Source organism: Suricata suricatta, chromosome 1 (assembly GCF_006229205.1).
Source record: "Suricata suricatta isolate VVHF042 chromosome 1, meerkat_22Aug2017_6uvM2_HiC, whole genome shotgun sequence".
In the NCBI taxonomy this organism is placed as follows: domain Eukaryota; kingdom Metazoa; phylum Chordata; class Mammalia; order Carnivora; family Herpestidae; genus Suricata; species Suricata suricatta.
Window position 1 is genome coordinate 174449785 of NC_043700.1, and position 12523 is coordinate 174462307.

Below are 12523 nucleotides of genomic sequence, written 5' to 3' on the forward strand. Positions count from 1 at the left end.
GAAACCAAAAGTTTCAATCCTATAATCACATGGTTGGTCCATCTGGCAACCAGTGTCTCTACCTTTGGGCAGAGTCCAAAAGTGACGTTCATTGATACAAAAGAAAACCTTTATCACTTTCAACATGAAGGACATCCTGTAGGTTTGGGGGACACCATGAGCCAGGAACGATGGACAAAGACCAAAATATGTATTTCTTCTAAACCATGATGTTGCAGTTGTATTGTGATAATGATTTTTAAAGCCCAAGAAATTACAATCTAGTACCATCGGGACCAAGTTATTTATTGATTGGTTGAAAAATTGAGTTAAAGCAAAGATCTATTTGAAAATATTCTTAAGACCACAGGGTCTTTGGGTGGCTCAGTATGTTGAGCGTCCAACTCTTGATTTTGGCTCAGGTCATGATCTCAGGGTTGTGGGATCAAGCCCTGCATCAGGTTCCACACTCAGTGTGAGCTTAAGATTCTCACTCTCTCCATTTCTGCCCCTCCTCTGCTTGTGTTTGCTCTCTCTCCCTCTCTAAAAAATAATTTTAAAAAGATACTTACCATAAACATTTTCTTTTAATTAAAACAATAGAAATGTGTTTCTATCCACCAGTATTTCCAGATAGAGCCTTTCCTTTGTTATGAATCTACTGATTGGAGTTTTTTGTGTGGTCTTCCTTAAATAAATGGCACTCAATTTCTATTTCCTACAAATGAAAACAAACAAAGACACTTGTGAAACTATCAGAGCCAAAATACATCTAGTTTTCTTCCATTGCTCTCTAATCCTTTACCGTTGTCCTAATTCCATACTTTTTTTAGCCATCATTACCATTCTTTTCTGAGTCTACTCCAGATCTTCAGCTTAATTGTTATAAATGAACCACTCTTTCTTCCTGCTCTAATTTTATTGGATAAGATTATAGTTGGTTGCAATGACCATACAATGACCATACAAAATTAGCACTACGGGGTTTGGGAACAAACACTGCTCATTCTTACTAAGCATACCACCAAGAGGGCAGCAAGAGTCCACCAGTGGATGGGGTTAGTAGTACTAACTGTTAACAGTGACGGGGCCTCCTCTATGCCAGGCACTGTTCTAGAGGCTCTCTTTAAATTTTAGTTTATTTAATCCTCACAAGGACCCAGTATGTGGGTCCTATTATCATCTCTATTTAAGCAATGAGAAGACTAGGACTAAGAGTCCCGAGAGTCAGCTCCAGCCAGTGAGCATTCGGCCCATTGCATGGATGGCCGTCAGCTGAGGTGGTTGAGCTGAGTGTCAGAAGAGAGCTTCTTTCTAGAAGCATTGCTCCGTATCCCTCAAGTGCCAGGCCTTGCATCGTGAGGGAGGCTGGCATGTTAAGCCATTCTGCGGTCTCGAAAAACAAAATCAATCCACAGCTCTCGGAGATAATAACTTGGCAGTCCCACTGGAAAAGAAAGGGAAGGACCATCATCTTCTCACAGCCCTTCAAGCCTGAGATTCTGAAGAGGAAAATATCAGGAGACTAAGCCCTTTTCAGTGTAGCTGCATTCTGGAAAGCTAATTTTTAAGCATTCACTTTTGCTGCTGTCAGTTCACGTGCTGAGAGTCTCATTCTTTCTCCCTTTCACCTTCCTCTCCAGCCAGGTGCACCGGGGAGGGGCCGGGCTCCTCGCTGACCCGTTCTCTGGGGCAGCCCCAGGTGGCCTGGCTTCTGTGCTCCCACTGCTGGTATCTTGCTCCGTTGCTGTGGGTGTCACCCCGGCCTATCACTCTCGTGGCTCGCCAGGCTTCTGGAGGCTCGCCTGGCATTTTATTTTCTTTCCATCTGCTTCCATCTGCCCTCCGCCTTCCCTGGCTCTTTCTGCTTTGCCTCGCTTCTTCTCACTTGGTGTCTTGACCCCCCCCCCGCCCCCCCCTCCGCTGTCCACATATGCTCTGGTCACACTTTGTTCATCTATTCCTATTTTAGTTTTTAGTTTTTAAATAGGTAATAAATGCACATGTTTAAAAAATCAGCACGGAGCCTGCTTCAGATCCTGTGTTCCCCTCTCTCTGTCCCTCCCCCACTCACACACTCTCTCTCAAAAATAAACATTAAAAAGATATAAATAAATAAATAAAAATCAAAACTGTATGAGAAGATTTACAACTAGATATCTTACTTCTGGCTCTGCCCTCAACCAGTCCATCCCTTCTTCTCCACGCCCTGGGGAAATACTCTTCTTAGTTTCCTGCAGTAAATACTTCCAGAGTTTTTAAATGAAAATACAAGGGGGGCCTGGGTGGCTCAGTCAGTTAAGTGTCCGACTTCGGCTCAGGTCATGGTCTTGTGGTTCGTGGGTTCGAGCCCCGCGTCGGACTCTGTGCTGACAGCTAGCTCAGAGCCTGGAGCCTGTCTTTGGATTCTGTGTCTCCCTTTCTCTCTGGCCCTCCTCTGCTCATGCTGTCTCTCTTTCTCTCCTCTCAAAAATAAATAAAACATTAAAAAAATTTTTTTAAGGAAAATACAAAAAAAAAGTCCTTCTTCTCTTTCTTGGATAGAAAGTGTCCTCTTTGTCCTGATTTTTCATTTTACCTTTATTTTTTTAAGCTTATTTATTTAATTCGATAGAGACAGAGACAGCATAAGTGGGCGAGGTGCAGAGAGTGAGAAGGAGATAGAGAATCCTAAGCAGGCTCCACACTGTCAGCACAGAGCCTGAAGCAGGGCTCAAACCCATGAAACTGTGAGATTATGATCTGACATTAACGGACTGAACCACCCAGGCAGCCCTTGTTTTTTTTTCTTTTTAACTTCCTTGTTGAGAGCTCTCTCCAGGTCAGTCCACAGAGCCCTATGTCCCTTTTGTAAGCTGTCTGTGACCAAAAGGCTCATTTAGGGTCCACTGGTTGGGCGTGGGCCAGTCTTCATTGACAGACACCTGGGTTTTCTAGTCTTTGGTGAATATAAACAACACGGCAAGGAACAACTTTATGCCCTTGATTCCTGCCGGCCCAATTGTTCCCTCTACTTCCCTTCCTGTTCTTTTAAGTCTGTTAGGACAAGGTAGATTCCAGCACATTCCCTGTGCTGACTCTGGTGTGTGGACACACCCTTTGACCTTGCTGTGGCCCCTTCCTCCTCGCTCCGAACATTACCTCTGTTCTTACCTACCAGGATATGTTGTTTATTTTCCTTCACAGCCATGTTCTAGCTATTCAACAACTTGGGTTTTTTCTTCATTTTGGAGCAAAATATTTCCAATTAAGACTAGCGATTCCAAAGAATTACAAGTCCAAACAATTTTACCAATATCAAAAACTGGCAGGCACGAAGTACTTATGGGGTTCAGACACTCTGCTAGACGTATGCCTTTACATTTTACTTAATCCTCCTAAAAATCTAATTACTGAGGAGCTAATTTGCTAGTGAGAAAACTCTGTCTCAGAGAAGGTAAGGGACAGGTCCAAGGTCACACAGCAGAGTTGGGATCCTAGCCCAAGTGCACCTGACCCCAACGTGGTCTTTTCTGCTAGAAACAGGGTAAAGGGCATGAGGCAATTTGGGGGTTGAAGTCAAGGAGGATCAATGAAAGAGTCTCTTTTTTTTTAATTTTTTTAACTTTTATTTATTTTTGAAAGACAGAGAGAGACAAAGCATGAATGGGGGAGGAGCAGAGAGAGAGAGGGAGACACAGAATCTGAAGCAGGCTCCAGGCTCTGAGCTGGCGGCACAGAGCCCGATGCGGGGCTTGAAACCAAGGACCTGGGTTGAAGTCGGACGCCCAACCAACTGAACCACCCAGGCACCCCAAGCGTCTGTTTTTAAAATTTCTGATTCAAACCGAGATTTCTCTTAATTCTTTGTCTTTCTCTAGCTTCAGGGAGGATTTCTATTATAATGACACTGCTGGGTACTTCATTATTGGAGGGAGCAGGTACGTGGCTGGTATTGAAGGGTTTTTTGGACCCCTGAAGTACTATCGTCTCCACACTCTGCACCCTGCACAGGTGAGCCTGGGGCATCGAGAAGTTTCTGGGTGTTCATGCATGATGGGTGTGTGGCTCAGGGACGTGGAACCCAGTATAAATAAAAGATTTACCCAAGCCGGACCTTGCATCGGCTCTGTCAGCAACCATAATTAATATGGAGGCTTTCCCCCCAGCAAACTCGATAATTGATTCCTGTTAAGGTTTGGTTCATTTAGTACTCATCAAATGGAAACCATTTACTTCCCCTGTTTTAATAACTACTAGCTTAATTATAGAGTAGAATTTTATCAGGCAGTTGCCTATCCAGTGATTAAGCTAATGAAAGGAGAGAATCTTAGTTATTTGGTAAAGCTTCTTTTATGTGCTATTATTTAAACTATCCGAGGAGGAGACACTCTAGCAAATTAAAATCTTGGTTCTGTTTGCTCTTCTCTTCAGAAGCGCAGGCCTTGGTCTCCCACTGGGATGGTTGGTTATAGTTGTAGAGACTGTGGAGGGCTGAATAGACTGCTCCGTGACCCTCACATCCCAAACCCACCCACAGATGGGAGGTGGTACAGGGAGGTGGGTTCTTCCCGCCTTCACAAAGGTGATTGCTGTCCGCCTTGGTAAGAAGATCCCTGGATACTTGAACAAGGAACATTAATGCACTCCCGTCGCCCTGCGGGGCTTGTTCTGGGAAAAGCAGGGGTCGTTAGACAGAGTAAAGGAAGAAAAATGTGGCACCCTACTACCCATGGGTGCATCTCAGAGCCCCTGCAGAGAGACCTCTATGAAGAGGAAAACGAAGAAAATCAATTTACTCATTTTGCAGCAAAGACATCTAGAGCACCTGCTATGTGCCGGCCGCGTGCTGCTACGGGTCCAAGATGGTTAAAATGGTAGCTCTTGAACTTTTTTTTTGAAAGCGGTTCACACAAGAAATATCCTTAATATCATGAATGTACACAAGCACACACACACGTACACACATCCACACATATATGTATAAAAATACAAAACCAAAACAAATATTTTACTAAGAATACGTACCTTCCCAATGTAAAATGCACTCTGATAGTTTGTGTTCCGCTTTATATAAAAATAAATCATGGCTGATTCCAACCTGTTGAAGTAATTGCATGACCCTCTAATGGGTCACCATCTGCATTTTGGAAACCAGTAAGTGAGGTGAGGCCCCTAATTTTGAGAAGCTCCCTGTCTTGGGCTCAAACGCTTAAGTGAAGAATGCAGCATGTGCTTTAGCTCACTTGCAAGCACGGTGTTTTTGGGGCGCTGAGGGGGGAACATCCCCCTCCACATTAAAGAAGCCGCCCTGAGGCAGTGACCTTGGATCTGGCTCTTGGGGGTTGAGTAGGAGCCTGCCAAGCAGAAGAAAGTTGGGGGAGGGTTCCCAGGCAGCGGCACAGCACCGGGAGACGTGGGGTCCTTGGGGAACTGAAGGAGCCATGAACTTAATTGTCTAAGGACAGCGTGTGGCCAGGGGGAGGTAGAGGGTGGAGGCCTGGTCTCTGAGAAATCCTGACACTTAGGAAGCTCTGTGGAGGAGAAGACACCACAGAAAGCAGCTAGCGGGGACCAGCCAGAGCTGATGTGTCCTTGAATTATACCCTCCCCTTGCTGATGCAGAGTGGATGATCTGGGTGCAAGCAAGCTGTCTGGTGATGCTAGTGGGGGGCAGGAAATGCACCCCAACATGGCCTCATAGATATCGATGGGTGTTTGATGACAGTATGTGTTCATTCATTTCTCTTACCTTCTTATAGATTTTAAATCCCCTCCTTGAGAAGCAACTTGCTGCACAGATCAAGTTATATTATGAAAGATGTGCTGAGGTTCAAGAAATTGTGTCTGTGTATACATCCACAGTGCTGCAAGTGGGCAGGAGACCAGAAGCATGTAAGTACTGAGCTGCAGGAGGGCAATTTTGAGCTCTGTGTATTTGTGTCAACACGTGTGGCTTCTTTCTAACACAGTTAACGTAGAATGTATGTGAGTTGAGCAGTGGAGGCACATATGACCTCGAGCCCTCCACGGACGGATGCACATGACAGTGTACGTTCCACGTGGATTCCAAGCAAACCGACAGCCAACGGGCACTCACACCTGCCTCTTCGCTTCCACCATATGCGATTTAGTTTAAGAATACAAATGAAAGCGTTTTGAGCCTCATGTTGCGTCCTTCCCATCTATAATGGGATCTTAGGCCGGTCTAAGAAAATAAAAGCGAATTGGAAAATAAATTAATCATTAGAAATGTTTCCCCATCGGTGCACTTTTGTCTTGGACCATTAATATCTGAATATTAGCTTTCAGAAGTGTTGAACACTGACTTTGTTGTTTGGGGCTCTGTTTTATTTTTCTCATCCTTAAAATTGATTCATTCTGGAAGACCTCAGTAATAGCCAACAGAAGGAATGCGTTTCATTTTTTTTAATGTTTTATTTATTTTTGAGAGAGAGAGAGAGAGAGAGAGAGAGAGAGAGAGAGAGTGTGTGTGAGCAGGGGAGTGTCAGAGAGAGAGGGAGACACAGAATCCTAAGACAGGCTCCAAGCTCTGAGCTGTTAGCACAGAGCCTGACACGGGGCTCGAACCCACGAACCGCAAGATCATGACCTGAGCAGAAGCCGGATGCTCAACCGAGCCACCCAGGCGTCCCAGAAGGAATGCATTTCAGACAGACTGCTATCATGCCTGCTCACATTCGCATGGACATCCTTCACTCAGACAGGATCTTCACTGATTGCAAAACTCAGTTCCCGGCTTGTCGCCCAGTACTCCGTCTTGGATGTAGTACTTCTAAGTGTCTCTGTGCTTAGATCTTCTTGCCTGATACGGTGGCACTAGAGTTAGTCACATATGTTCCTTTGGGAAGAGAAATTCCCACGGGGCCTCTGCCATCAGCAAAAGCGAATTGAGTATCGCAGTCCTGCCCACATACCTCAGCATCCCCAGGGCCGCACTTCCCTTCCAGGCCGTGGAGGGACTGGTGCCTCTGGAACAGAGAATAAGGTGCGCCTACAACGGCCTCAGGGAGTGAGCAGAGACGGTGAGAGGTAAGTGTGGAAAGTCAGCCCTTCTGCAATTTAATTTAAGAATAGGCACTACTGGTCCCCAGCAGCTGCTCGTACAGCTGACTCATCCAGAAAATATGATGCTGTCAGAAGAGGGGGAAGATATATACGAATAGTAATATCCCAAATGGGAAAGAAACTGATTTTGATAACTGATGTAATTTTGGGAGCGAAGCTCTGAGCTGGAAGGCCAGCCTTGCCTGCTGATCTGTTCGGTGGCCTTGGAAGATTTTCCCAACGTCCACCGCCTCGCCTCCCTAGGGGTCCTTGTGCTTTGCTCCTCGACTCACGCTGTCAACAAAGCGGCCTAGATATTGGCCTCCTGGGGAGCAGTCCGAGGCCAGCTGCTCATTCTGTAGAATTATTCAACAGCCATCAGCAACTTTGGCACATTTCCCTTGGACGTGGCTTTGAATGTGTGACCTCGAGGCAACGGCATCGGGGCCCATTTCGAATCCCTCATGCACCCAAACCACCATCCAGTAACATTAAGTCTGACCTCTTCTGTCTAGTTTCTCTTAGGGAGGAGGGATAGAGAAGGACAAGACTTTTCCTGTCCTAAGTGGAGTGCTTTCTTGTGCTTCCTTTGCCCAGGTGACCTCCGGAACTCCTATCTGGACCTGAGGCTCAGGTATGGAAGACCCTCCACGTGCAGAGCCTTCCCCTGGGAGCAGGAGCTGAAAGACCGGCACCCCAGCTTGTTCCAGACCTTGCTGGAGATGGGCTTGCCGACAGGTGACTGTGTCTACACCTTGCTCTTGGACCCTGGTTAGGAAGGCTCCCTCCTGGCCTCTGTCCGACTCACCCGCTTTGGTGGTCTGAGCCTCAAAGTTATTTTTAATCCTAGTGTTCTAGGTAAACTTCAGATTTAAATTCTGCCTTTGTGTGTCCACAACCCTTGGGGTGTCTGTGCACATCTCGAAAACGAAATACAAAAACAAATTTAGGAATCACTCCAGCAATTCATTTAAAGCCAAGGCCACAGATGATAGCCTGTAGCCAGAGCTGGCTACCGAAGGCGATTGGTTTGGCACATATGTTACTGTCAATTTTTTAAAAATTAGCTGCTGGTATCAAAAAATGCAATTTTTTTTAGCTTTTCTTGAAATATCCAAAGATCTGCCAACAGAGAGATCTGTTCCCTCCATTCTGATGTCACAGCGATTCTGGAAGTTGGCACAGGTGAACTCTGTCCATCCATGACACCCCCCACCCCTGCATCTCCTATTCCAGTACCTTCTGCCTGCTTCTTTCATGCATCTTACCTGCCTGGGTCCTTAGGGCACTTTAACTTGAGATCTCTGATTTGAAATGCATGCTTTAAGCAACATCTCTGGAATCTCTACTTCCCTAATGTGGCCAGCTTCTGCTGAGACCCCTCACCATTTGTGTGCTTAGTAATTAGTGCACACCGTATGGCCACAAGGGATCTTGAAACTATGTCTGTTAGGAAGGGGAGGGAAGTCGGAGATGTTCAGCCGGGGGAAGGTGTACATACTGGTTAGAGGTAGCCCATAGTATTCCTGGGCATACAACCGGGACCTTGAGTTGACATTGAGTCAAAGTAGTGCAGAAACTAACTTCTAGTTCATGTAAGGACGGCCTAAGAATGTCAGTGTTGAGTGCAATGGATTCCCTACTATAGATTGCTCAAAGGGAATCTATTCTGGCCTGAAGGAATTCAATCCATACAAGATGTTTCCTCTTATGTTCATTCCATACTTGCTGAGTGTCTGCTCAGTTACTTGGCTAGACTTTAGAGATAAGTAAAATATTTAACCCAAGGTTTCTGCCCTTGAGGGACTGACTCGACGACAAAGAAAAATGGTGATGCATTTTTAATAAAAGTGGTAGGTGGAAGTGACAGAGTCATAAAAAAAGGGAGTTGTTGGAGAAGGCTTCCTGGAAGAGGTGACATTGGGATTGATGATGCTTGAAGGGCCAGTAGGTGTTTGCTAGGTAAGCAAGGTGGGGGTGGGCGTGGGAGGCAGAGTTGAGACAGAGCATGGGAACAGCACAGCATTTTAAACCATGTACAAGGGGTTTGGGAGGCAGTAAGTGACAGGGGCCTGGTGAAAGGTTTTAAGCAGCCGGTAGAGGTGTGATCAGAATCGGGTTTTGAGGTTACTGTGGCAGCAGCGGGAGGTTGGAGGAGATAAAGAGAGGGGTGTGGTGAGGAGAGCAGGAAGTCCATGGCCGTGGCCCTGGAGGAGACGATGCAGGCCTGAATGGGTCAGAGCTGTGGGAACAGAGCTAAAGGCTGGAAAGGGGTTGACTGCTTGGGTGCCGACAAGGGGGACAAGGAGCGGGAGGCCGTGTCAATCATGGGACAGCATGACATCTGCAGCCTCCATCCAGCATCAGCTTAGCACTTACTAGTTGTGTGATCTTGGGCGAGTTACTTCACTTCTCTGAGCCCCCACTTCCTCATCTGCAAAATGGGAATGATCATAGTAGCCCTGTCCTAGCATCAGGTTAAATGAACTGATGCATATAAAAAAGAATAGAGTCAATCGGCCTGGCACTACTGACATTTCGGACGGGATCATTCTTTGTTGGGGGTGGAAGGAGAGGCCTCCCCTGTGTATTATAAGGTGTTTAGCTATAGCCACATTTCTGGCCTCAACTCACTGGATGCTAGTAGTACTCCTCCACCCCCTCCATGACCCCTCTCTTGAGTGGTGACAACTAGAAACGTTTCCATGGTTTGCCAGATGTCCCCAAGAGGCCAGATTCTCCACATTGCAAACCACGGCTGCATAAGTGTTGTGGTTCTTATCACCTGGCAGAGACCGTCCCCGGGGTTTGGTTGGCTGGCTGGAAGGTGCTGGAGTCTCCACCCCTCTCTCTCCCCGGAGAAAGACATGCATGTTGAATAGTTTTGGCTCAATGGGCCGAGGCCACATCCACATCAAAATCTCTTCTATGAGATTTCTGATCGTACTTAAATATAGTTTTGCTGATTGGGAACAGGAGTGAATCATTTTCACAAAACATTCTTTTTAAAGTAAATACTCTCAAGAAGAATGTTTTCGTGTTATTTTTATAGCTTGGAAATTTTGTTTATAAGAATTTAGAATTGTTATTTCTCTGTGGAGGCCTGGGAATAAATCTAATTAAAAACTCAAATCGTGGGGCTCCTGGGTGGCTCAGTTGGTTAACTGTCGGACTCTTGGTTTCTGCTCAGGTCATGGTCTCACGGTTTGTGGGTTTGAGCCCCATGTCAGGCTCTACACACTGATAGCATGGAGCCTGCTTCGGATTCTCTCTACCTCTCTTTGCCTCTCCCTTGCTCTCTCTCTCTCTCTTTCTCTGTCTCTCAAAATAAATAAGTAAACTTAAAAAATAATCATGAGCTCCTGAACCTCAGGACGTCCTAGGCTGGCTGTGGTGTGGGGACCGTCACATTGCGGTACAGCCATGTGTTCTGCTGGCCCCTGTCAGCCCTCCTGGGGCCTCATTCTGGTGGGAGGGGCACCCCAAAGCTGGATTTGCCACTTTAGAGCCCACTGCTGTGCCGAACCAGCCAGTTGGGTCCTTCTGGTGCCAAGTCTGCTTAGAGCAGCGCCAAGGAGCATCTCCGAGGGACCATACCTGCCACCACGCATGTCCTCTGTCTCCCTTGGGCACACCGCCACCTGTGTTCCTTCCCTTCCTGCCATTTCCTGGCACCAGCAGACAGGGAGGGAGGGTGGGAAGGGCAGGCAAATCTCCAGAGTGAACCTCAAGCCCCCTTCTACCTTCAACCCCTGTTTTTCTAGGTTACACCGCCCTGTCTGTAAGGACTGGGGCGCCTTCTGCAGAGGGAGGGCACACACTCCCCATTAACATGCATCTCTCGGCCTGGCACAGTGCCCTTGCTCGGGGCGATCACCGTTCCTCCTGCCGGCCCTCGGGAGAGACTGCTGTTGTCCATGGCACCCGGGTTCTAACAAGGCTGAGCGAGATGCAGAAAATTTGATTTTGTAAATCGAGGTTAAAAAAACAAGTTTACATTCTCATCATTGCTCAGCTCTCCTATGAAAGGCATGGTTGTAGACCAGTGGGGCTGGTCGATTCCTGGTTCCTCCCGCGCCCTTCTTCCAAATTCGTCTTGCTGTTAAGTGTCCAACTGGCTTTGGCGTGCCTCAGACGACTCCAGGAAACAGGAACTATGTTGCTGCCCTGAGCTGTCCCGTCCTGGGGGCTGGTCGACTTGATTAAAACATCCTCACCACACTACGTTTTTTTCGTATCTGAGGTAAAGTCAAGTATCTGACGTCTTTGGTGCTTGGAATTCTTGCTGTAGGAACTGAATGGATCGTAAGAGAGATAAGGAATTTAACAATGTGGGAAACTTCTAGGTTGCTCATGGCACAGCCTTCATTCATTCATTCATTCATTCATTCAACAGATGTTGGCTAAGTGCCCCTGTGAGACAGGACAGAAGGAAAACGGGGCTGTGTTTTGAACAAGAGTTATTTAGGTAAATAGAAAGACATTGGCTCCCATCATTCCTACAAAGGGAATTAATTTGTGGAATATTTTTCTCCTGGCATTTTTTTGGGAAAAAAAAAAAAAAAAAAGACAGCCTAAGTTGGTGGCCTGTGATTTCTGGTTCTTTGCGACAGACTCATTTTTTTTTCTGGCAGCTTCTCCTCACATCCATGCTGACCCCACTTCCAGGCCGCTACCCATGCACGTTTCAGACTGAAGAGTGTGTTTCCCCGTATGTGTGATTTCAGGCGCTTCATCGGCTCTCTCTCTAGGCCAACACCACACTTCAAAGGAGTGAGGAGAACATTGCAGGGGTGGGCAGTCGAGAGCACCGGCCTCATCCACAGCCAGTAGGGAGCATATGACACTGTTCCCTGTCTCTGGTGACATCAGGAGGGGTCACACCTTTCTGTTGTTCCCCAGAGTCTGAGTGGTATTTTCTTATAAAAGATAATCACCAAATATTTGTACCCTCACTCTTTAAAGACTATAATGAAAACTTTTAAAAAAATGTTAAGGTTTATTTATTTTGGAGAGAGAGAGAGACAGACAGACAGACAGAGTGAAAGCGGGGGAGGGGCAGAGAGAGAGGGAGACACAGAATCAGAAGCAGGCTCTAGGCTCTGGGCTGTCAGTACAGAGTCCGATACAGGGCTCGAACCCACAAACCATGAGATCATGACCTGAGTGGAAGTTGGACGCTTAATTGACTGAGCCACCCAGGCACCCCAAAGCATTTTTATGGTAATATACATGTAAAATAAAATTCTCCATCATAGCCATTTTTATGTACACTCTTCATTCGTGTTGAATATAGCCACGTTGTTGCACAGAACTCTGGAAGTTTCTCATCTTGTAAAACTGAAACTATACCCATTGAACAACTCCCATTTTCCCTCCCTGCAGCGCCTGATAACCACTATTCTATTTTCTGTCTCCATGAACTTGCCTATCCTAGATACCTCAGCTCTGTGGAGTCTTATAGTATCGGTCTACTTGTGACTGGCTCTCTGACTTG

At 46.5% G+C, this 12523-nt stretch overlaps 1 protein-coding gene across 1 annotated transcript in view; it reads left to right on the forward strand.

The window, feature by feature from the left end:
* Nucleotides 1–12523, forward strand: part of SEL1L3 (SEL1L family member 3) — a 99972-nt gene that overhangs the window by 29394 nt on the left and 58055 nt on the right. The window contains exons 7-9 of the mRNA XM_029947925.1: nucleotides 3840–3972; nucleotides 5721–5853; nucleotides 7624–7764. Coding sequence (XP_029803785.1) covers nucleotides 3840–3972; nucleotides 5721–5853; nucleotides 7624–7764 — 407 coding nt within the window. The remainder of the gene's footprint in view (nucleotides 1–3839; nucleotides 3973–5720; nucleotides 5854–7623; nucleotides 7765–12523) is intronic.